We start from the raw sequence: 26,201 nt of genomic DNA, 5'->3' as shown, positions 1-26,201 counted from the left end.
TCAGGGCCAAGCCGTAACATAGATTACTCCCATCTCACATATTGAGGGCATGGCTACCTTTCTGGGAGTGGAACCTTTCCAAGAAACTCATTGTTTCCAGAGCCAGCTTCATTAATGGGTGCAGGTAGACCTTTTGGCTTCTTCCCCCTGGGAGATGCCAGTTGTGATCACACAATTATAATATTACAGAAGCCAAAAACCACCACCACCATCCACCAACAGAGCCCCTGCAACAAAAGCGAAAAGGTCTGCTAATTCCACAGTCTAGGGGTACCTAGGAAAAAGAGAGAGAAAAGCTTCCCAGCCCAATTGCCTTATGAATAACATAGTGAGCCTGGGAGGAGAAGCAGGTACTTTGCTGAGCATTGTAGCCTTACTCCTGGGCATACGTATATGCTGCTTCAAGACCACAGCAAATAAGTTCACCCCTGCCCTTCCCTCCAAACAGTGTGCAACTTATTCTTGCTATTCCGGGATGGCCCATTAGAACTTCTCCTCCCAGCGTTAGCCCAAATAGGCTCCCATTCAAATATATGATCTGCCATTTACCACCCATTAGGCATTTTTTCAAAACCAAGATTGTCTAATAACTGCTCCCAGAACAGCTATTTGTTTGTAGGCAGCTTGTCTCATGTTGCTAAATTATTTACATGCACATCTAAAAACGAGAGCCATATTGAAACAGCTATTGTGCTTTCCATTTCACTCTCACTTTTAATTTTTCCCCCTAATTCTAACTCCTGACATCTTTTTGCAAAATCCAGCAATTGTTGTTGTTGTTGTTGTTGTTTTTAAATTAGGTGTTGGATAACTGGCCTGGGATCTGAGTGTGTGGAAATAGAGGCAAGGATTTCTCATTTCACACACCAACTCTGACTGGTCACAGGGAGCAGCATGTAGCACATATTCACAAATTCCAGGGTTGTCTCTAATGGAAGGCAAAGTCTTGCCACTGATCATCCCTTGTCCTCTTGTAGCCTTCACCAGGCCTCACCAGAAGGTCGGGGAGACCTTCCAAACATTGTTAGGTGCATTGGGAGCGGGGAATTGCCTGCAGACAGGCCAAGGCATCCTGTGATTCTCTTCCACTGCAGCCTCAGACGACCCACATCCCACAATGTATTGGAGGTTGCCTCCATCCCTCTAGAGAAGTTTCTTTTGGGAGAGTGTGTGTTTTGCTGGGGGGGGGGGAGAGAAGAGGGATAGATCCCTTGTCCAATCTGCCACCTCATTAGGAAACTAATCTGATATTTGTGCAAGTTAGAAATTAAGTACTACTAATAATAATTAATAATGACATTGGATACACCCCGCTAATGTTCTGTCTGAATTATGCTCCCCGTCAAAATATCTTTTTTGTAAACTGCTTTGAGGGGTTTTTTAAACACAATCAAGCAGTATATAGATTTTTAAATGAGATAAATCAATCAAAATATTTGAACATGAAATCTGAATCTAGCGAAAGGCAGGTCGTCTCTATTAACAGCATTAAAAAGTAATGCATAAAATAGAAATTGAAGAAGAGGGTGCAGTCAGTCATAATAAAAGAACTGATTATTCTTAAGGTTATGACTAGGTGGCTTGGTTTAGAGGAGACATGAAATAATCTCTCTGCCTAATAGGTTACCAACCATCAGAACAGACATCTTCTGTACAGTGCTGAGATTTGTGAAGCCCAAATAGAAACCAACTGATGTTGCTTTGAATCCCCTAGTTATGATACAAGCATCTTGATGGTTGTTCTAATGGCAATGGAATTAGATTCTGTAGCCTTCTCTCTGCAGATGCAGTCCCGCCACCAGTGCTGCCCTTGCCACACCTAGGCTTGGAAAACCTATCATATTGGCTCAAATGGGGGGGGGGTGGTTTCAAGCTGAAATGCAAACCGTTAAAAATGCAAACCATCACTATTCGGTAAAGAATGTAGTACACAGACCCTGAGCGGAGTTGGGGGGGGGCGGAAAGGCAAAACCAAAGGTTGAAAGTATATCTGAGAGTTTTATGCATATAGGCCATAACGTGGCACTGGATTCCAAGTGGTTCATAGATTAGTGAGAGGAGATATCCTTGAATCAGAAGGAGCAGCCTTCTTGTAGCCTTTTGATCAAGCATGAATATTTGCAGATGACCCATGCCTGAGTAGCACTACTGTGTCGATTGGGGAGAGCACACTTTTAAAACCTGGATGCATCCTAGCACTGAAATTGCAGTCCATGGCACAACAATAATTCATTTTATTCTGTATAGCATAAAACTCCATTTTTATTTCAGCACGTGTGCTCAGAAACATATTTCAACCTAAAAGCATTTTCATCCCTAGGAATAGATTTTGAATTCATCGTAAAAAGCAATTATGTGTATTTTTATATTTTTACACAACTGTTTAGGAGTATGCAGTATTAGAGTTGACTGGAAGTTTAAGAACCTATTTTTTTGTTTTCTACAATAAAAATTCCATCTCTTCCCTCTGTGTGTGTGTGCACAGGCAGCGCTGGTTTTCTCTTAGGTCAAAGTGGGTAATCAAACACATTGCTTTTTACTGTTCTCCAGCAAGGTCTTTCTCACCTGTGAAGAATGTTTGCAAAACCTCAAAGGATTTATGAAGTTGCTACATTTTCATAATGCGCAAGAAATATGGGGAATGCATTTGTACATAGTAGCAAGGTTTTCTGAACGTTAGTGAATGGCCTTGTAGTAACACATTGTTCTCCTTTTTTAATATATATGTAAACTTAACAGATCATTGATTAATAATTATTTGTATCCTTTTATGACAGTACCCAAGGATGGCCTCAAGAGTCAAGCTGCATTTGAAGAAATGAGGGCAAATTATATTAAAGAGCTGAGGAAGATGGTGATTAAACATCCAAACAGTTCCGGGCAAAGTTGGCAGCGGTTTTACCAACTGACAAAGCTCCTGGACTCAATTCATGATGTAAGTAATTGGCTTGATAGTTTGGAGGAGACTGTTATATACTGTAGGAATCAAACAAATCCCTTGACTGAAGTTGATTGGTATCGTGATGTAGTGTTGTTACAAAAAAGTGAGGCGATACCTGTTCATCAGCGCAAAAGGTGAGATGGCAGGCAAACGTGGCTCGTCAGTAGCAGAAGTGGCACTGAGCAATGGCAAAGTGGTACTACTGAACCCCCCATTACATCACACCATACAGGAAATGCACGGTGTGATGACATCATACATTTCCCTACCTACCTACCTACCAACTGGAGAAAAGGAACAGTGGGATTCAGGTTGCTGTTTTGAGTTGCAGGCACATGAACAGTATTAAGTCTTGTTCAGTTAACAAGCACCAAATACGAAAAGAAAAAGTAACTAGTTTGTAGATTTTTGTATAGAAAATGAGCGGTATCCAAGTGACTTTGCCTTTATGGACAGGGCTTCAGCGAGGGCACCAACACTGCCCACCCCCCTGTATTGTACTGCAATCTTCCATGGAATAATATTTACTGTTGCAGACGGTCGCCCAAACCCTCAGGAACAGCTTGTGGGTGGGATAAGGTGGATGCAGGAGATAGTTTGGTGAAAACTGGCTGACCTGACTTGCAGAAAGGGAAGCGCTTCCACAAAGGCAGTGCCACCATTAAATACAACCAAATGAGAAAGCTACTTTCTGGGCCTACTGGGTAAGGGATCTGCTTATGTGCTGGGAGAAATAATTTAATGAGTAATGTTCTGCAAGCAAGAGGACAGGAAGTTGCTTTTGAGTCATCACATGGTTTAAAAAAGAAAGCAAAGTTCATGAACTGTGCTCAGAGCTAACCTTGTGAGTCAGTGCAAGTCAATTTTAGGCACTCGATCAGAATTCCATTGAAATGTAAGGGTGTAATTACAAATGCTGAAAATCTTTGTATGTGAAACCCAAGTTTTCAATTGCTGCTGTCCTCTGCCCCACCCTCACCCTCGCCACCCCCTGCCCTCAAGCCACAATTCTCAGTACATCTTATTTCTGCATAATCTTATTGAAGTCCATGCAGCCATTTCAAAGTACGGCTATTTGTGAATAGTATCTCCAGTCTTTCAAAGACAATGCAAATTGCTTTGAACCAGAATGAGTCAGTCATACGCAGGCTTTAAAATTCACCAACTCATTTAAATGTATTATTATTGACATAATTCCCAACTTATTCTCCAAAGGGATTTTGGTTTCTTTATGAGCTTCTGTTTTGTGGAACCACCAGTTACAAGAGGACAGCCTACTGCTAAGCGCCTCTTTAAAGCTGTTTAATTGTACAGCAAGAGCAAGCAAACTCCTCAGCTCCATTCTTATGATGTAGCAAGGAAATACGCTTTTGATACACATGCTGTGCACAGAATCTTTGGCCTCAGTATGTGAGAGGCCACATATAAATGTGCTTCTTTGTACTTGACTGGCTTATTTGTGAAGATGCAGTACAGTATGGTGCATTTCAGGTCAAATCTGCACCAAAGCCCGAGGTCTGTTTACAGAACATACATATGGAATTATTTGTCAAGTAATGTGCTGTTAATTAAAACACTGAAATATCTCGGTGGGAGTCAGAGTATTATTAGTACTGCAGTAACAGCTCATTCCTTTGAGACTAGCTTTTGCTTTTGAGGGGGGGGGGGGTAGATGTTTTTCTGCTCAACATCAGCTTGCTCTGCAAACCAGATTAGTTAAAGTCCTTGGATTCAAGCCAGTAGAGTTGCATTGAAGTCAGTGAATCCAAGTCAGCATCAGTTCAAATGCTTCAGATTTACCGTATTATGTAGCAAGCTGCCTGTGAAAGTTGGGGTGCAATATTTTGAACCGTGCAATATTTTGAACCGTGCCAGTAAAATGGTGCATCATATATTTTCAGAGCCAGAACTAATTATACTCTCCATATATAATTGGACAGAATTTAACAAACACCAGGGGAAATATCCGTTATTTGTGGGTTGTTGTACTGTCTGAAAATGTGTTGGGGGACACTGCTGCGAAAAGTTGTTCATGTGGTGTTCCCCCACATCGGAATCTCTGTGCACATGGAAGCCTGTTGAGTGGTATTCAACGAAGCTATGCTGACAGTAGACCCATTAAAATCCATAAAGGTAAAGGTAAAGGTACCCCTGCCCGTACGGGCCAGTCTTGCCAGACTCTGGGGTTGTGCGCCCATCTCACTTAAGAGGCCAGGGGCCAGCGCTGTCCGGAGACACTTCCGGGTCACGTGGCCAGCATGACATCGCTGCTCTGGCGAGCCAGAGCCGCACACGGAAACGCCGTTTACCTTCCCGCTGGTAAGCGGTCCCTATTTATCTACTTGCACCCGGAGGTGCTTTCGAACTGCTAGGTTGGCAGGCGCTGGGACCTAGCTTTATATTATGAATTGATTTCAGTCCGTCTATCTACTCGGAGTAAAACCAATGTGTCAGGGAGAAATAAGAGGGTGGCATTGTTTCACACAGAGTAGACCCTCTAAAATTCATGGGCCTAAGTTAGTCAGTGTTTGTTCATTTAAATGGGTCTACTTAAATGAGTAATATTTCACTGACTCCCACCTATTGTCTTCTGAAGAAGGAAAGAGCGTGTGTGCTCTTGTCCAAATTGGTCTGAGGTAGCAAATCTCATTGACCGGATCCAGCAGTTTCTTATGTTCTAATGCTGGAATTGTCTATGGGTACATGGAGCCCATTGATTTCAATGGGACTGACTCCTGGGTATGAGGGTTGCAGGCTGTGAGGATGTAGAATAGAAACAAAATTAAGGCAACACAATACTCAGTAATATAGGGAGCACAAGTGAAGGGAAATATTTTACATTGCTCAGTGGTTTTAGCTGGCCTTCCACATGGTGAACATATGTACATGCAAAAAAATATGCCAAGGTGTGAAAAAAATTCCATGAAAGGAAAGGTAAGCAAATAAGAATTTGAAAGCATCAGCAACTTTATTTACGGAGCCCCTAAAAACAAAACAAAGCAATTATAGAACAGCTTGAATTCAGACCTGCAGGAGTCACAATGCTGATTAGGGCAGATTTGTGCTGATTTAAGGCCGCTTAGTCAGTAGGATTCACATCTCAATTCTATGCATTAAGTCCCACCTGCAAGACATGCTTAAGAACATTAGGGTATGATGCCTTGGAGGGGCAGTGACTGGAGCATAGCCTGTATGAAAAAATAATTGCAGGTAAATACTTAAGTAATTTTACATTCAAATAGTTTGTGTCATGGGGGGGGGGTCAAAGCTCTAGTTAGTCCTCCTCCTCCTCCTCCTCCCCCCAAAAGAAATGTTTCATTGTGACATAATGGCAATTCCTTTTAAAAATGTAAACGAATAAAATTATGAATTGAACACTGTATAGACTTGAAACAATTGGGGTCCCTTTTCTATCCATTTCAGAAGGGTTTTATGCTCAAGCTCCCCACCAAATTCAGAGACACAAAATATCAGCAGGCATCTGATATGGACGCAGAAATGCATGTTATATCACTTTGGGTTGGAGAGAATGGGTGACAGCTTAGGTGCTGATATAGAGTCTTACTGGTTGAATTGAACTGTTCACTTGCTAACACAAAAAGCACTTAATAGCTACAGAAGCACAGCTACTTAGGGATACATTCAGTGGTGAGTGGAATTTAGTAAAGCCTGCAACTAAAGAACGGACTTCAATTGACGCCTACTTGGTATCAGGTAATACTTCTGGTTTTTTCTCTGAAAGGGAGAGAAACCCTCACTGGCGGATCAGGGCTTTTCCATCTCTTCTCTGCACTGCAGCCACCAGCTCTCTTAAAAAGTTACTCCTGAGGGAACAGCATGGGAACTAGCATGGTGTACTGCCAATGAAGGGAAAAGTTTAGACCAGGGATGGGGAACTAACGTAGTCCAGCATCCTTGATTTTGGGTGATGCTGAGGCCAATGAGAGTTGGAAGTCCAACATCTGGAAGCCCCAAAGTTTCCCATCCTTGATGTAGACCAATGTGTTATTTTTGTCATCCAGCAGTTGAACCAGTTAGGAGGGGCGGGGGGGGGGGGGGAGATGCCTATACCTTTATAAGCCAATTTTCATGGCTTAATGAAAAGAAAATGCATTAAAATGATGGCTTTTGTTTGGAGATTCTAAGCCTGAAATCCTGCCCTGGAACAATGAAAATTTTCACTCCATTTAGTTTGCTCCAGTGAGCTAGCGGTGATAATCAGAAAGGGATCAAAGTCAGATAAGAATAAAAAGAATGTACAAATCAATTTATAAATGGAAAATATTTGATGGACAAATAAAAATAATTACCCCATCAGCTACCAGTAAAGCATATATAATACTAAGCCCTTAATTGCTTGCTCATAACCTTCCACCTGTTCAAACTAGTTAAAAGCTTACTAAATCCCTAGCCTTACAACAGTTCAACCTAAAGATTAAGGGGTGGGTGGGGTTTAGCTACCAATCCCAGAAGGGATAAAAGAAACTATTTTTTTTTGGACCTGGGGCAAAGTTGAGAACGATGAACTCAGGATCTAGTGTAAAGGCTTCAGCATCGTCCAAATGGTAAATAGGTTCATGTAAAAAATAAAGGGAGGATGTTTAAAATTGGAATTGCAAGATTTGAGTCGCACAAGAGAATAAACAGAAAGTAAAATAAAAATAAATAGGATTTTATGGTAAAGAAACCTGCATCTATTCAAAACTGTCCATCAGCCAAACTTCCAGACCCAAAAAGCAGGCTCAGAATAAATGAGCAACTTCTAAAAATGAAGGTGGGACATAACAAAGCAACAAATCCCTTCTCCTATCAGAGAGGACAAACTGGGCTCCAAAAGTCTGATCATAGGACTCCTTTTAGAAATCTCTTCTTCTTAGTAGACAGCCCCATGTGGTCTTAGCAACATAGTTCCTACGTGTGCTCTTTTGCCAGTGTGCATAAAACATTGTTCAGGAAGAAAAGGTGTTATTGAGAATCTGGCTTTATATTCAGAGGCATGTCTGGTTTGGTTTGTTCTTATTTTTTATGTTGTGAACAGCCCTAATCAGAAGTATAGAATAAACTGTGGTTGCTGGTGATGGGAGCTCTCTAATGAAGTCATAGTCAGAAAAGAAGCAGTTTGAAAAAAGGAGCTCTTCTGTAACCAAAGGTTCTATTTCTTTTACACACACAACAGAGAAGCACATGGGGTGTGTGTGGACTATTTACATGATTGGAACAAATATTCATTTGCCATAAACCAGAGCAAACCCTGCTTAGATCCCATTGATTTCTGTGGGAATTAATTAGTACGAAATTTCTCTGGCTTCTAACTACTCTTTACTAGCACATCCACATATGAGTGGTTGGTGGGGAGCTTACTTACTGGTCTTTGTCCAATAGCTATTCTACTAAGGAAAATTGTTTCTTAACGCTGTTTGTTTTTGCATCATGAAGACTTTCTACATCAATTTCAATGCGCGCCATTCCTGACCCTTTTCCCCTGTTGCATTTCAGCTTGTTAGCGATTTGTTGGAATTCTGTTTCTACACCTTCCGGGAGTCTCAAGCTCTGAAAGTGGAGTTTCCAGCCATGCTGGTAGAAATCATCAGTGACCAGTTGCCCAAGGTGGAATCTGGGAATGCCAAGCCCCTCTACTTCCACAGGAAGTGACAGAAAATGTCTTAATGGAGAGAAAAAAAACTTTGCCTTAAGTTTCCCTGTGCTATTCCACACCCATGAAGGACCCGAGAAGCCAACATTTAAAACATGCTATACAAAATTGTTCAATGGTCTCTAAATAGTCTGAAAACCATAGCCAGGGTTTGGAGGATGGAAAGCAGCTTATGTGAACTAGACGAGCAAAGTCGTCAAGATGCACCTCCCCCCCAATAACCCAACATTTAGGAGAGAAAAAAAATATGTTCCTGTTCCTCTGGATGAAAAGCCATATCTAGTCAAATAACTCTTTGATTTTGATATTTTAAGAGATGAACATTTTAAATATGCCATGTAGTTTCCGGTATTGTTTGCTTGTTTTAAAAAGGGTTCAAGGACTAATATGAACTTTTGAAAAGCTTACTGTTGGTTTGCACATAAAACAAAGTCAATATGGGGCATTAATAATTGTACTATACACACACACACACACACACACACAAATCCCTGGATGTGTAAAATAAATAATGGAGCATTTGGTGTGGAATAATCTTGGTATATTAACCTGCGGCATTTGTTATCCCATATTATCCATCACAGATGATCTACACTGTGTTAAGTGTTCATTTATTATTTAACTTGAAAGGATAAGATGTTAAAACAAATGCCCCGGTTTCGATTTCTAGTATCTATTGTGCTGGCTTTACCAATAATTTTTCGCAGTCTTTTGCTGTATTGTACATTGCTGTATGTATAAATTGAAGGACCTGGAAAAAATGGTATAAGGAACTTTTGTAAATGAGACCTAAAAAATCTTTAATGGTTAATAGGATGAATGGGAAAGTATTTTTGGAAGAATTCTATTTTGCTGGAGACTATTTAATTACTCTTTTTGTCTAAACACAAGGTAATTTTTTTTGTAAAGTGAATTGTTCTGCATGCATAATGAACCGTTTACAGTGTATTTCAGAAAGGGAAAGCTGTGCCTTTTTAGCATCATATCTAATTTACCATCTGACAGTGTCTGCTGTAAATAACCACCCATAGCCATTTTCAGTTGCACTTCTTTTCTGTCCATTTTCATCCATAGTATCTGTCTGCTTTTACATGACTCTAGCACACAAGAGTTCTGCTCCATGCCTCTAGCTAGCTGTGTTTGCAGCTATCTGCACATTTCACATCTACCAAGATAGACTCCAAAGGGCACAACCCACTAAGAAATTGTCTCGCTGAAGTGAATGAAGATGTGGAAGCACACAGTACTTCATACATTTCAGTACAGCTTCCTGAGGACAGTATCCTATTGGGTTGTGCCTAGAGTCTCCTCAAAGGCTCGTCAGTCCTGGGACAAGGTGAGATTCTGCCTGCCAATCTGTTTTATTTCCAAGGCTGCAACTCAACACACAGCTAGGCTGAAATCCTATACACACTTATCTGGGACTCACCTTTAAGCAGACATGCATAGGATTGCACTCCTTGATTTCAGTGGGACAGTTTGGGTGTCTAATATTGTAACAAAGTTGTGGCTAAAAGGGAGAGCTAAATAATAATAGTGGGGTTGGTTTTTTTGCTTCTCCTTTTCAATCTGGAATGTACATAAACTACAAAAAAATGGGGCTAAAAATGTGAGAAAATAAATTTCAACACACATACTAGGTAAAATTCTGGAATGATATAATTATGTGAAAGAAGATACGCTATTGACAAATTTGGACTGGGGTGTGTGTGTTATCCTAGATCATAAACCTACTTATTTGGAATTATGTGCTACTGACTTAGTACAAATTATTTCCTTGTAACTATGTTTAGAATTACTGCTCAACTAGTTAGTAACTTAATATTAACACCATAACACTTTTACAAATCAGTGCTAAAACATAGCTAACAACTTTAGGCATGAGCCTTTAATCTGGATTTCTCTCAAGACTTACTTTATGAACTGAGATGATGAAAAATGTATCTTTCTTGGGGTGATCAACATACATTTTATAAATAATTTAAAAATTGGAGGCTGCATTATAGCAACATTTCCTATGACCACTGATATTAAATACAAATGTAAAGAGAATAATTGTCAGAGTTATACTTCTGGTAAACTTGTGTCTAGGTAAAGTTTGTGAAAATAAAAGAAACATTAACAAAGTCTGGGATCCAAAGACCTCCAAGTAGGCATTGCCCAGTGGGATTTTCCTTCCCCCAGCTGAACACCAGATTCCAATGATGTATCGTAAGCTGCTTTTGAAAGTGCCTCAGTTTCAAAGTGGTTTTCTATGTGGCACAGAGAGAAGAAAAAGAAGCCCAAAGTTTCCTTACAAAGTCTCTTTGTATCCTGCCCGCAAACTCTCAATAATCAAGTGTGCATTAGATTCAGAAATTTGAATGTTTGCATCTCATAAACAGGATGCAAACATTACTACTACTATTTTTAAGTCACATGTCTCATTGAATGGGAAATCTGTTAAGGTACGCTCAGAAAGAGTCAATTTACACATGCATATATTATTTGCAGTTTTAGAAATCTAATTCATAAATCAGCTCCTTTGATCTGCACAGCAATATGAAAGCTGCTCTTCTAAAGTGATAAAAATACACCGCATGCAGACTGGTTGTTTATATTGAAGAAGTGGTCACAAATCTCCCTTTCATTTACCGTTTTTTTAAGAACCATACTGAAATTGGAATTTCAAATTATTCAGGTTTGTGGTAAACGCAGTATGGTGCTGCATTTTTTTATTAACAAAGTTACTGAATCTTTTTTTATCACTAAGTAACTTTGCCTAATTAAAATATTAAAGCCATATTCTTTTTTTAAAAAAATCCACTGTTAGATGTCTGTCCCAATTCACGTTGTTGTCTGATTGCTATTATTTTTTGTACCTTATTGCATATAATCTTGGTTTGGTACAATTCATAATTCACAGAAATGTCATAAGTAAAACACTACATTAGTTTTAAAAACAGTTTATATCTTTATGCAAAATATATGTCTGTCTTTGCAAACAATTGTAAGCAGATTATAATAAATCCTTTACTTTAATCACCTGTTTATGAAACCATTGATTATTGCTTAGAAATAATAAAAATGAAAAATGAAAAAAGGAAGGAATCAGGAGTACATTGTACTTTAGCATGAAACAGGCATCTGTCTCCTGCAAAATAAGATAAAAGTTAACTTCAAAATGTCAAAATGATAAATTGTGTTGATCGAGTGTAATGATTTTGTGGCTATGAATGACTGAAATATACAGCAAGAATATTGTATTCTTAAGTAAAAAATGTAAAATAGTTTTAATTTACTGCAGTGGGTATTTCAAGAATAACATTGCATTGCAGTGTGTAACCATTTTGTTGCACAGAACAAAAGAGAAAAAGGACTAAAAGCTTGCAATATCAACATCTTAATAAAATATACTTTATAATCAATAATGCAAAAATCTAATTCACAGGGTGGTATTTTCACTGACTTTTTTAAAAAAAAAAACCCTTTATGAATTTAACCCATTCTACATTTAATGCACTTTTGATTGTCTATTAAAGATGTGACTTTTTATAGAGGGGGGGGGGGAGAGAGAGAGAGAGAGAGAGAGAGAGAGAGAGAGAGAGAGAGAGCAGGAGGGTGCAATTTCATCTGGCAGGTGAATAACCTGATAGGCAGCAGTTATAATGCCAGGATTCTCAGTTATGTTTCAGAGTTCATGGAGTTGAAGAGCACATTCCTCTGGGAACTTTGCACTTGTGCAAAAGAAGTTCTTGGCAGATTGTGTCCTGATTATATAATGCTAGATGAAAAATATAGAGCAGGCAGCAACTATGGTGTAAAACGACATCTATGCATAAAAATGCATTAACAATTAGGGGCTTGCTTCTGTATGTTTAAACTTTTTGAATAAATAGAAGATTACTGTTTGGCCTTTATGTTAATGTCTTTAAGTACCTAATTTTTTATAAGTTGTATAAATATACACAAATTAAAATGGTGTGATTCCCGGTATTCCTTGCGCTTTGATATCAACCACACTCACCTGAAGATGCATCTGTTTCTTTGGGGAAATGCCCTTGAGTGAAATTAGATACATTGTGCAGTTTTTGTAAGTCTTATTTGCAACACCTGCCTTCGTAGTAACAAGGGCTTTGATGGTGCAAGTTGCTTCACCTGGGCTTTACCATTCAGGTAATCTCCCCGATATTGTAGACTGGCACAAATTGCCCTTAACATCCAAGGATGAGGCAGCTAAGGGCAATTTGGCTCCAAGAAGCCAGTATTGGAGCATTAGGGTTATATCCTTAATTTAGCACCACATGGCAGATGGCTTTTGAAGGGAGCCCATTGCTGGATTTCCCATTGGGAAAGGACACGATTGCCAGTGTGGGCTGGAGATAGGAACGTTTTATGACACAAACGTAGGGGAACACTGAAAGGGATGCCTTTCACAGAACCTTTGTGTGGGGCAACTTGGCAAAGATGTTTAAACCATGCCCGGTGCAAACAAAAGCCCAAAGCTGAAAAGAAAAAGCACCATGAGCGATTCTCTGAACACCTGAACCATTTTATACATATACTGCTGGGAAGAGACTTCTCCAAAGCTGGCTGCTACTGTTTTGACCTTCTTGATATAAGTAATTATCATAATTTACACACCCATTGGTTTAAGAGAAAATTGGACCATGTTTCTAAAATAATATTCACTGGAATACTAAGGAAGCAATTCTGCCTTTGCAGATAATACTGAAGGTCAAGCTACCCACAATCTTTATCATGGGGACAAAGCGGGAGAAAGACTTCAGTGTAGTCCCAGCACAGCAGCCATTAATTGGTTGAATGGGTGATGTTCTTTGACCTGGCATGGAGAGTTTCTATGTGACCACCATCTTGTCAGAAAGTGGCAATATAACCATGCAACCTCTCCGTGTAATACCAGAGCCTCACTTCGCAAATCAAGAGTACAGGGCTCAGCTGGTTTTTTAATTCATGCTGGCAAAATGAACATCCCCCCCACCAAAGTTAACCACCAGTCTTTGGGTGGCAAAAGTAAAAGTCGGAACCAAAACTGTTCCAGTCTGATTGTTTCGTCTGCACATATACATATCCTCCCTAAAACACTTAAGAATCACCTATGCCTCTCTCTCTCCCTCTATAATTTCAGCCTAGTTGTTTATGCAGAGTCACAAAGTAGCATGACCAAGTAGTAAGTTGGCACCAAAATGTTGTCTATTATCTCGACTTTCCACGTTCCCCTTCAAATCAGCACCCGACTTCTGCCCCACATACATACGATTGTATGGAGCAGCAGGATGCTTGCTGACAGCTTCCCACATCCAATCCCACTGCGACTCTGGAAGATGTTCAGGCTTCTTCTCCATGCAGAGGTCACTCTCAACATGCAGAAATTCTGCAAACGGCACCTTTCATGGTTGCACTGAACGCTCAGGGCTAGGCCATAAGGTACAAGTCTGTTTATGCTATGCACATTCTTTACAGCAGTAGTGAGAAAGAGTGAAATGACTTACATCCATAACGTGTGCCTCACTCTCTTCCCCCCACCGTGCCCTTGTAACAGTTGGAAAAGAAGAGAATCTGATTTCCATTACATTACTCCGCAAGCATCTGCACTGTTTTCGGTCACATTTCCTAACTGCTTGATGATCTCCCAAGTAGAATCACCTTAAAGCTATCTGGCAAAGATTATAGCCTCAGACACAAAGAAGTATATTAATGCCCCACAGCCTGGGAGAGTTCCAGCTGGACCAGGGAGGCAGAAGTACATTGGATCACAACTGCACCATCTGGAAATGATTTGTGAACACTCTGAGGGCCTTATAGTTCTGGGCAAAAGAACAGACAATGATTGTCAGTTAAAGCTCATTAAAGAAAATAATCTGAAAGTATAGTAACTGTGAAGTGTTTTTTTAATCAAACTTTAAGTAGACAAAGCTCTTTTAAAAGATTATTATTTTTTTGCTATTAGTTAGGGAGTTTGCACAGGTAAAATATTTACTGTCTATTTGTTTAGGAGTAGGTGTACTTTTAAAGCCGATTAACTGTTGATTAAGTCATTTCATTAAAATCCCTGCCAGTAAGATATACAGCAAGCACCCCCAAACTCGGCCCTCCAGCTGTTTTGGGACTTCAATTCCCATCATGCCTGACCACTGGTCCTGTTAGCTAGGGATGATGGGAGTTGTAGTCCCAAAGTATCTGGAGGTCCGAGTTTGGGGATGCCTGATATGCAGCCTACGTGAACCAATTTTGGTTTAGGAGTGAAATTCCCACAAATACGTATCTGGTAAGCAAGGTATATGGAAGGCCAAACAGATCTAATGGGGCTCTGTCTCTGTTGTTTTTCAGAATAAAAATGATTGTCATTTGGGGTGGGTAGGATTTCCTCAGCAGCTGTAAGTTTCTTCTACTTGTAGCTTTCTTTGCTCTATCAGGTCATGTGTGTGCAAAAGCATACCACCACAATGCTAAAAAAAACATTCTGGGATGTACACATAGCAACAGTTGCTGAATTAGGACCCATAGCTGCTCTGCTTAAGTTGGTAAGTGAATTGTCCCAAACACATGAAAACCCTTGTCAAAACTGATGACAGGGGCCCTTTCTTAGGCTGGTCTGCCATCAGGCAGCTTCCTGGCATAATCAGGAATCTGTTGACTGGGACCAAGGCCTTTAAAACATTTAATGCAAGTATTTTTAAGGGGGGGAATCAGGGATTGGGCTTTCTGACACTTTCTGTTCCTCAACTGACACCCTATTAAAACAGTTAATAGAGGGATCACCTATTTATTGTTTTTGCTGCAAAAGACTTAAAGAGTCTTGTGGCACTCTAGAGGCTAACAAATTTATTAGACAATTATCGGTGAAGTGGACTGTAGCCCAGAAATATTTACTAACAATATAATTGTTAGTCATATAATTTAAAGTCAATTCAGACCTGACACTTTTCACAAATTTGCACTTTGGGCTGAGAGTCATCAATTACATGGCAAGCAAAGGGATGTGTTTGGATATAGGAAGCATAATCTGAATACTTCTGTTTAAGTAGTTCCATCGTCTCTCTATCAAACCCGGAGGCAGAAGAAAACAAACCCTTTTTATAAAAAAAAGTGTTGTATTTAAACAACTCTGGTCATAGCAAATTAATAATACATGTGAAAACTTACAATCATGAATGAACAGTATATTGCAGTAAAGTGAAGCTTCTTTCTTTTCACATTAACTGTGATGTGAAACTGGCAGTTGAAGAGCCTTTCCATTATTCTGTTGGAAATAAGCAGTGCATAAATTATCCCTGATTGTACACAAATTTACATGGACAACTAAGACTCAAAGTAGATGTGATACGTAGTCAAGTGTATCAAACTTAAAAAAATAAATAAATCCAAAAGCAGCCTTGTGGGGAGCAGGTTCCTTAAATCTTTCCCTTTCAGTTTTTTTTTGCCCTGGTAAAAAAATCCCCTCCACCCAGCTGCTTGAAGATGAAGGGTGGAGGGCTTCTGGGGGGTGGGGTGGGGTAGGAAAATAGTTGTAGGAGAAGAGTTAAGCAGTTCTCCTTCCAATTCCTCCATGTCAGTTTTGGGACTTGTCTCAAGGGAAAGAAAAAAGTAACAGCATGCTACTACTAGTTTGAGCCTATGTAAAGGTGAACTTCCATCAACAGATTATCAAAACAGTAAACATACTTTCCACAGCATTAATAGAGAACAAGATGTCCTGATTCCAATAAGTTGACGGTAGGAGGAAACCTACAGAACTCAGAGGATCATATATGTGCCTTTAAAATATATAATAAGTGAAGCCATATAATTTGTATAAATTTATCTGCACCACTGTGGACATTTGAAAGCTGTATTTTATTCTTCCTTCCTGTGAGTGTAAATTAATGATGCTTCCGCCAGCTAAATTTCTCCCTTTCAAAGTAAGGGAAAACTAAATTGACAGTTAACACTGTAGTAGCCTGCTGTAACCCTCACAAAGATACCAGCTTATACTACCAACATTTCCCCAACTTTTTCAATAAGGTGGGTAGGTCAGGCTGGCCGGGGACTGGGTTGGAATCAGAAAAGATTCAAATGTCTCAGATCGTTAAGAGTAAAAGTAAATACTGCACAATCAAGTCTTTTTTTGATTTAACATTCATCTTACAAACATACATATGTATAATTATGACTCTTTACAAACCTAAAGTACTATTTTTAAAATTACCCACCCTTTCCCCTCCCCATATAAAATTACTGCTCAATTCCTATTTGGCAAAATATTAAGTCTTTATACAGATGAAGGTCTTCCATCTCATTGTCAGGTCCTGAACTGATTAAAAATAGGTGAAGCCAAAGAGAAGCAACTGAATCATAAAATCCATGGATACCATGTACACCTTCCAGGCATTCAACGAAGAAAACTAAAAAAACTGGACATAGTTTTGGGGAATGAGTCCTCTCTTCCCATTTAGTGTTCCTTCTAGCCAGCCGGGTTCCCGTGAAAACTGCACTGTTGAAAGAGGGGAGAAAACAGACACACTCCTATTAATCCACTATTTATGACAGAAGTCACAGAATTGTACAGCTGGAAGTCAACGATACAGCTTAAGTCCATGAAACTCTTTTACTCACAATCACAAACAGACAGAGGGAGTCTTTTGAGTCTCTATTTTTCCCAGAACTACTGCTCATTTAATTACAAGATTTGTATGAGGGCCAAACTCTTGCATGAGTCTTTTTCATGATAGATTCCCGCCCCCCCCTTCAGTGACAGTGCTTTAAGGAGGGTGGAATCTTGAGCAGAGGATCTGGTGATCAGTGGGAGCGAAAGAGCTGCTTTAATGTTTCCCTACCCATCATTTGCTCAGCGTTCCCCACCCCATTCTGATGTTTCTCCACCATCAGCAAGGAAAGACATAGGAACTTGTACCATTTAATACTATTCTATTTGAAGATGAAACTCCAAGCAGAGCAAAGAGGTAAGACTGCCTTTAAAGGCTTATTAGAGATACAGAAGTAGGAATGTGGGTCTCAAAAATGCTCCCCCCAAACCAAGCTTCACCAACTTTTTCACATAAGATTGGCACTGTCTTTTGTTTTCTAACAGATCACAAGAATAGCCACTCTGACAATGAAACCTTGTAACAGGCAATTTAAAGAAATATCAGTATTTGGGAGAAGAAATGATTTCGGATATCTTTAAAAAGTTAGCGAGTTAGGAGGGAGATTTTACCTCCACTTTCAAGTCTATTTTTGCAGGCAAAAGGGAGAGATTTGTATTTTTTAAGTATGATATTCTGAGGCTGTTCAATTCTGCGTTTGTGCAGAATACTGAAATGCATGAGCCCTGAATATATTACATGTGGGAAAAGTACATTTAAGCACACACACAGGATGAATTTTCTTTAGTTATCTTTTCACATAATTGTAGCGTTGGAAGGGTCCATGAGGGTCATCTAGTCCAGCCCCCTGCAAGGTAAGGAATCTTTTGCCCAACCTGACCCTACATTGCTCCAAAATTGCTTGAACTGACTGGGGGAGCATTTCCTCATGCAGGAGGCACCTAAATAAATAAATATTCCTTCATTCCCAGTAATACCGGGGATGCCATAGGAATGTTCAAATGGACTTGTTTTTAATACTGAATCAAACAGGAACCCTTTGTCCACCCAGGAACTCACTGGTTCTCCAAAAGATCTTTGGGGCTGGCCTCCACTTCTTCTAATCCCACACATTAAGTTACTAAGCGTTTTGCAAACAATACCAACGCAAATCTATAGGTAGCACAGCAAACACTGCAGTAACTGGATACTTACTACAAATGGCTTGTAGGAGGATAGTGAAGCCATTATCACTCCCACTTGACAAGGTGACCAAAGTCTTTACAAATGTTTGATGCACACAGCTTCAAAATCACAAAATAGATATTTACACTGATGCACCTTTGGAGGTGGGGCGGGGGGAGGGAGGAGGACAACATAACTCAATGGAAAGTTTTGAATATCAAAAGGAATACCTAGAAAAATAGCACTCTCAAATGGAAGATTAAAAAAAAACTATAATTGGCATAACTTTTACCCTTTGTAATTTTCACTGCATAGGGTAAGCACACGTTTTAAATGGACTGATTCCACATCTCTAAAAAGTTCCTTCACAGCAGCTGACACACGATGACATACATATTAAGATTGCCGAGACAGTACAGGTGAATACACATTAATCGGGATACAAACATATTAGACAGACTACTTCTGCCAGCAATTATCTTAAAGGTTAAATTATAATTGGCCCTATTTTATCCATACTAAGCAGCCTTTATTTTGCATTATAAAGCTCACAGGAGTCTTGTCAGTGACAGGGCGATGGATCAAACTGATGGAAATGGATATACCAACATTGTTTACAGTTCAACTGGCCATTTAATTTTTAAAGAAAGAAGAAGAAAAAACAGCTTTTTTTACCCACATGTAGTGCTTTTGTCTTAGCACTAAGATTGGAAAATGTATGCGGTAGTGAAGCCATTGAGACATGTCCTGGTTCACTGCATGGCTGAAAATGCTTGCACTGGTGACATAAAAAGGTAAAGGTAAAGGACCCCTGACAGTTAAGTCCAGTCGCGAATGACTCTGGGGTTGCGGTGCTCATCTTGCTTTACTGGCCGAGGGAGCCGACGTTTGTCCACAGATAGTTTTTCCGGGTCATGTGGCCAGCACGACTAAGCTGCTTCTGGCGAAACCAGAGCAGTACACGGAAACGCTGTTTACCTTCCCGCCGGAGTGGTACCTATTTATCTAGTGCTAGGTTGGCAGGAGCTGGGACCGAACAACGGGAGCTCAGCCTATCGCGGGGATTTGAACTGCCAACCTTCTGATCAGCAAGCCCTAGGCTCAGTGGTTTAGACCATAGCACCACCCCAGTCCCTACTGGTCCTCAGCTGCAGAGAAGAATGCTCATGTTCCCCAAGAAAAGGCCATCATAGATGCGAAAGAGAGGCCTTGTGAATTAGCCATTATCTGAAGCTCAGAGTTTAAATACTACTTCATGAAAGATACAACATCTGCTCATCTTCAATAGTTCTTGTCCACAGAAGTAAATTTAAACTCAAGAAAGCTATACCAGATCATTTCATACCTGTTGAACCTATTATCAATGTTTAACAGTACCACCAGGTTTGTTCTGGGTATAAGCTTTCTGAAGAAGTGTGCATGCACACGAAAGCTTATACTCAGAACAAACTTAGTTGGTCTCTAAGGTGCTACTGGACAATTTTTTCCGACTGCGTCAGACCAACACAGCTCCCTGCCTGAATCTAGTACCACCAGGGGCATGGTACTTAACAGAGTGACTATCAAAAAGAGATCTCTAGGTAAGATGCCAACATACCAAAATTTGAAACTGGGGAGACAATAGACAGGAAACAGAAGGAGGTATAGGTGACCAGGGTAAGAGTATGCATGCATTCAGTTCAGTTCCGCATACTTAGACTGAGTTTTAGTGAGGGAACAGAGCTAGGGAATCACTAATGCCAACTAGAGTTTGCTACTGTAGAGTTTGCTTGGATCCCTACTGGTCCAATTTAGGCAATTCTGAACATGGCGCATTCAACTTGGATGATAACTTTCTCAGAATCAGTTCTCAGTTCTCCCAAAAGAGCTGTCTCTACCCCAAACCTATATGAGGCATCTCTTCTGCACTATGTCTGGCTAATGACAATAGAATTGGACTCATACAACATAAAGACTAAAACGTGAGAGACTGTGGTTGTACAGACTGAAATCAATGAGCTTACGTGGAAACTTCTGCACTGGGGCTGCCTGTATGCAACAAATTATATGCATAATTTCTGCCGCATTAACTGAAATGTCTTTGCACTGCACAGAGTCTATTAGGCTTCCATTTGAATCACTTAAGCTATTTTAGTCCCACTAAAATTGGTGGCACAGGAGTAATTTCAAAACGAGCAGGGTATAATCCTGCTTGATGTCTGTGGGATCTCTCTCTGGAATACATGGTTTTAGGACTGCGCCACTTTAGCTTACACGACAAATCAGCTCCTCTGTAGCTATAATTATATAAGTTTTAACAATCTTCCTTCAGCTAACCATGATAAAGAAAATCTACTCACTAAGACATACAGCCTTTCCCTCAAAACTGACATATTTTTAAACAAATACAAATTGCCTTCATGTGTAGTTTTGATTTGCAGAGGGAAGATAAATATGTCCTTTCACTTCAGTGAGCTGTACTATTTCCTGGCAGTATATTTTTAAATCTATAAATATCAACCCTATATTTATCATAGAGAAAGCAGTTGTGGTGCAGGGAGACGAAGTCACCTTTCATTCATACACACCACACATGCCCATTCTCTCCCCCTGCCATGCTCACTCTTACCCACACCATTCTAATATTCCTTAGATTTGCTTCTCCCATGTTGCACACTCCAAAAGTCTCATAAGGTAGCATGTGTGTAAGCCAGCTGACTGACATCTATCTACTTTCTTGACCCCAGTGGTGAGGACCCTTTCCTAAATCCATTCCTTCATGGATAACCTGGGGCCACATGCCAATAGTGGGTGAGGCCAGAAGCAAAAGTGGCTGAGCTACAAATGTCTCTCTTAACTCTGTGCAGCAGGCAACGTTCCCATCAGAAGCTGCACGTACCCCACCTTCCAAAGTACTAGAGGAGAGTGTGGAGCAGGGCAGGGTGAGATCTGGGTGTGTGTGGCTAGAGTAGAGTCCCAAGGAACAGATAGAGGGGTCTGGAGGGCCACATTTCCTTTAGTCTCTCAAAGAAGTTACTCTGAGGCTATTCTAAGTGGGGGTGACACCAATAGAACCGGAGACTTTCTTTTAGCTAACAATGCACCATAGTACATCACATCACATGCATGTACAACTTGTATGGTGGTGAAAGAGTTATGACAGCAGTAGCTGCAATGAAGTGGACACCTCATGGCACATGAAAGGGAAGCTATCTTGAGGGCATCCTTTGCTCTTGGCACTGTGTGGAATACAGCAATAGCCAGTAGTGCTTGGATTAAATCTCCTCTGCCTCCATTGCCCAGGTTAAAACTGCATGGGCAACTTAGCTCGCAGATGCACATGATAATTAATGACATGCCCAGACTCTCACTAAGTTATCTGTTACCTCATTGTCACATTGGCTTTTCCCCCCTTACTCCCAGACAAAAAGTGGAAAAGGTGTTAAGAACAACTCTTATTAGATCCTCTCAGGTAATTGTTCCCCAGAAACTATCTTAAAGTGACTGCCAACCAAAGAGGTAATTCCCTCTTTTTTTTTTTGTAGTACCCTGCAATGATGACAGTAGCTACTTGAGGTAAGAAGGAATGCATGCTATTCATTTTTTAGGAAATTTGAAGATACATATGCCATGTCTTTGTTGTAGCTTCCACTGGTACAGAGGCCACAGGAAGTAGAGTATGTCTGAATAACAAGCGGTGGTTTCCACCCCCAAAAACAGTTCTCGTCACAAAAGGTACCAATTTTGCACCCTAATAAAGCAATCCTTATAGTTTCAATATCTAGCATGTGTGAGAGAGTTCCAATAGATTTTCACCTCATTTGGTTTCAGATTACCAAGAAGCTAAGGACTACGGGCACCTATAGCCAGAGTCACATAATCATGGCAGATATTTTTTTAGATGTCTCAGTTCTTCCACCCCTTTCAGAAACCCATGAATGAAGAGAAGCTGCTTTTAAAAGTATTTTGACAATGTTTAGAAGTGTCTGTAGCTAGAAAGGATAGCAATGATCTTTCTTGCATTCCCTTCACCACTACAGACTCCACTTTATATGTGGTGCCACCATTATTGTGGATGGTTCTGTTTTAAACATTGCATATGTATGCACAATGCATTAAAACCGAGTGCCAGCTATGCAGATGGGCACTGGGAGACCCTGTAAGGAGCTTGAGCTTCCCAGAGATGGGTTCTGCCCACTTTTGCATATGCCCCTCGGAACACTGCTCATTGCTCAGAAGGGAATGTGGCTTTCAGGAGGAAAAAAATGTTCCCCACCCCTGCTCTACAAGAATTCATAGATGGGAGCCTCTTCTTTAAAGAGGCAGAATAGCAGGTAAAAACAGGTTAGGAAGGAAGGAAGCAAGAGCAATCTCTTTACTGTAAGCTTTGAATCAGCAGTTTTGTCCTTGGGGGAAAAACTGCTTGGGAAAAACCATTAATCAGTTGCTGAAAGGCTGTCCAGTGCCCTGGCCTGCTATTTGCCTTCTGCAGCATCAGGCTGAACCAACAGCTCTGAGGTCCAGTCAGCAGATTCTGGATCTGCTGCTGTATCCCGCCTCTACCATTCACTTTTTCACTTTGAGCCAAGTCCAGCCTACATCCGACCCCCATATCCCCACCCCTGTTCAAGCAGGAGGGGAAAGAAGCTAGGCGAGAATGGGGAAACTCTCTTAATTCCACAGCCACCTTAAGGGTTCCTCACTTTAAAGTATGAAAAAGAAAGGGGAGGGGAATACAGATGGAGGGGGGGGGCCCAAGAGGAAAAATAAAATGGAGGTAGGGAGGGGTAAGAAAGATATAAAATTTCCCTTAATGGAAGTGGCACCTCATGTCAGACACTAATTTAACAGTTATTTTAATGGTTGATACTAACAGTATGTCAATTTGATTGATGCACTGTCACTTTGATAGTTAAAGTTATTGGTAGAGCAGCAGAAATGATGTATTATTATCTTAATTCTTCATTTAAGGGCTTATTAAGGCATGTGGGAATTTAAACTGAGTGATGAATTTGAATTGATTCCATGGAACTGGTACGCAGTCTAAGTGCACAAGGGGATAGGAAGGAAGATCAGGAATGGAGGAGATGTGACTTATTCAGAGGACTGTTGAAGGGCAAACGAGAACAAGATGGTTTTACAGATTTAGTAAATATGGGAGCTTAACTAATCATTCCCTCCAGTAATGAAAACTTCTGTTACACTGTGTTTGGAATTACCGTGCTTTTTAAAGCTGAAACCACTTGCAATAAATGGGATTTCACAATGGAGGGAAGTGAGCAAAGGATCATACTTGTTCCAGACTAGAGGCAGAAGAATTGTAAGACAGCCAAGTTTGAACACAACACCAAATTATTCAGGATATTAAGATCTCGAGCAAAAGTAAAGAGCTTAAAACAGCAAAAAAGGGTAACATTCAATGTAAGTAACTTCAATGTGTAGGTATCATGGTAAGCTACTTTATAACAGGGTTAGATAATTTGTCCATGTAGTCTAGATTTTCTACCCTGAGCAGCAGTGGCTTTCCAGGGTTTTGGCAGAAGTATTTCATATCACTTGTCACTCATTTTTGAAACTGCAGATATGAGGGATTGGAACACAGGAATTCTGCATGCAAAGCAGGTGCCCTACCATGAGCCAGAGTCACGCCCCAAGACGCCCAGGAAAGAAATCTTAGAAGAACAGGATGTTGCTGAACTGGCAACAGCGCAGAACAGAGCACATGGGAATCTTTCTCGCATTACCCTACGAGCACATCTCCTTTCCTATAGTGTGAAGGGAATATCAGAAGCCTTGGGTCATAAGGGAATAGCTGCAGCCTGAACTTATATGTGGTTCTGAGTTTTCTGATCTTAACTTCGCAATGCGGAGAGAAGCCATGCCACAGAAGCTCATACGCAGGGGGGGGGGGGGAAGAATATGAAAAAAATGTAAAGGGGCTGTCCATTTACTGACTGGGGAGCATCTTCCCCATGCCTAAGAAATTTTAGTTTAGGACAAACCCTGAAGCTGAGAGGTGGTGGACCCTCTAGTTGCTGTTGGAGTACAACTCCCATCATACTGGCTAATGGGAACTGCAGTCTAACATCACCTGGAGGGTCCGCTCTCCTAGAATAAAGAGTGGCATGCAGGAGGTTTACAAAATTTATAAATGGTGCATGGGTGGTCCAATGTCTTGGAAATTGCCCTGAGAGAAAAATTAACTGATGTGAGCAGAATAAAAAGAGGTGTGAAATACTAGTTTATGCATATACAGTGAATCAAAGTAACGTTAAAACTCTTGGACGTGATTTATTAGGTTTTTATTTTGTTTACCGCTCCTTTTTTAGCAACCCCTTCTCTTGTTTTGTTGCTGTTGTGCTCTTATAGGTTTGTGCCGTATCATGTAGCTTGTACTGTATTTGGAAAAATGGGAACATTCTCTCTCTCTCTCTCTCTCTGACAGACATACAGACAGACAGACAGACAGACACATACACACACACACACACACATTATCAACATCAGAAGGGCTGCAATATATGCTCTGATTTTTATTACAGGCTTCATTAGTAGCCTTGGCTGCTGGGTTGAGCTGACATAGAATGTCTGAGAGGAAAACCTGGGACAAGCCATTTTTGAAGGTGAGAAGAAGGTCATCTTCTCCTGTCCATGAACCTGTCCAGAAAACGGGCTTTAGAAGCCCAAGAGAGCAAAGCTGTCTCCCTTCTTCTTCTCTTTCACCCAGAGACACAGCTCGAGTAATGGCAGAAATTACACAGCAGTGCTCACATTACATTACTATGGACACGTGCACATGTAGTTTGGGCAGCTTGTCTGGTTCTGAAGCACTCCCACGATAGCTACTTGATCTGGAAGGCATTGCTGTGGTGGTTCAGAGCCACAGGTTTGAAGGTTTCAGTGTGTTCTGGGAATAAAGACACACATGGAAACTCCCATGCTGCTAGAGTATTTCTTTCAGCAGGACCTAAGAGAGAGGATCTTAGTGCTTTCCCCCTTTTGAGGAATAAACACAAGGTGTGACATGCCTGAAAATTCCTGTGCTGTGAACCACGTGCTCCAGGAGACTGTCTTGTCCTCAGATTTGACTAGAAGAGTTCTTCACAGATATGCTAAGGATCCCCACCCTTACAATAAATTTAAACTTGCTTTCAAGAGAAAGCTTTGAAGAACTATATATTTATCTAATTCCTCTTTTATCACACTTGACTCAAACACAATCTGGCTGCAAGGTAGATTTTGACAGGAAGCATCTACACCAGGCATGTTTTCTTAACAGTAAATATTCAGGCCAGGTGCATAGGAATAAAGGGGGGAAATAAGAGGAGATGATAGGAAAAGTCCATTTTCCCCCTATCCGCTGCAACAAAAATAGCAGAATCCAGGGACATCTTGTTCAACTAAATGCATATCTGCAAATTCAAACAATGGACTTGATGCAGATTTCTGGTTTAAATTATTCCTTTCCTCCCTTCCTCTGTGCCCCCTTTTCTGGATTCTTTACACGCCACAGCCTGTTTTAAAAATGAGAAGAATATATTGCCAAGCCTTGGGGTGATGAAAAGATTAGGTTCATGAGAAACTTTCCCAACTTGTATTTTTGGGATAATATATAAATGCCAGTAGGGAGCACTATGGGAGAAACAGGCCATATTTAGATGACTTCTTTAAAAAATGATTTTTTAAAAATAAAAAAAGCTTTTTTTCAACAGCGCATTTTATTGGCTCCCATGGACCTAAAATGGAGAGCTCAATGCTTTGTTTCAAAATATGAGTGAAGGGATTGTTGGTTATCCCTTTTGATTTGCCCTCTTACTGAGGATCCATGCTGGCTGAGAACAACGTCAACTATATTCCTATTGGAGATGAGGAGGGAGCA

At 40.4% G+C, this 26,201-nt stretch overlaps 2 protein-coding genes across 10 annotated transcripts in view; one reads left to right on the top strand and one right to left on the bottom strand.

Moving 5' to 3' along the window:
- The window catches only part of NR3C2 (nuclear receptor subfamily 3 group C member 2), a 135,609-nt gene extending 123,988 nt beyond the window's left edge, over nucleotides 1-11,621 (top strand). For all 8 annotated transcript variants that reach the window (XM_079990598.1, XM_079990594.1, XM_079990591.1 and 5 more), the window contains 2 exons: nucleotides 2,778-2,935; nucleotides 8,438-11,621. In XM_079990598.1, the coding sequence (XP_079846724.1) occupies nucleotides 2,778-2,935; nucleotides 8,438-8,593 (314 nt within the window). In that variant the 3' untranslated portion in view covers nucleotides 8,594-11,621. The remainder of the gene's footprint in view (nucleotides 1-2,777; nucleotides 2,936-8,437) is intronic.
- A 4,047-nt stretch (nucleotides 11,622-15,668) lies between these two features.
- The window catches only part of ARHGAP10 (Rho GTPase activating protein 10), a 101,636-nt gene continuing 91,103 nt past the window's right edge, over nucleotides 15,669-26,201 (bottom strand). The window contains exon 23 of one of the 2 annotated variants that reach the window (XM_079990603.1): nucleotides 15,669-17,062. In XM_079990603.1, the coding sequence (XP_079846729.1) occupies nucleotides 16,809-17,062 (254 nt within the window). In that variant the 3' untranslated portion in view covers nucleotides 15,669-16,808. Of the gene's footprint in view, nucleotides 17,068-26,201 lie in introns of both variants that reach the window. The other variant, XM_079990604.1, reaches the window with a different exon arrangement.

Source organism: Podarcis cretensis (genome assembly GCF_951804945.1).
Source record: "Podarcis cretensis genome assembly, chromosome: 9".
In the NCBI taxonomy this organism is placed as follows: Eukaryota; Metazoa; Chordata; class Lepidosauria; order Squamata; family Lacertidae; genus Podarcis; species Podarcis cretensis.
This window is presented reverse-complemented; position numbering and strand designations above follow the sequence as displayed.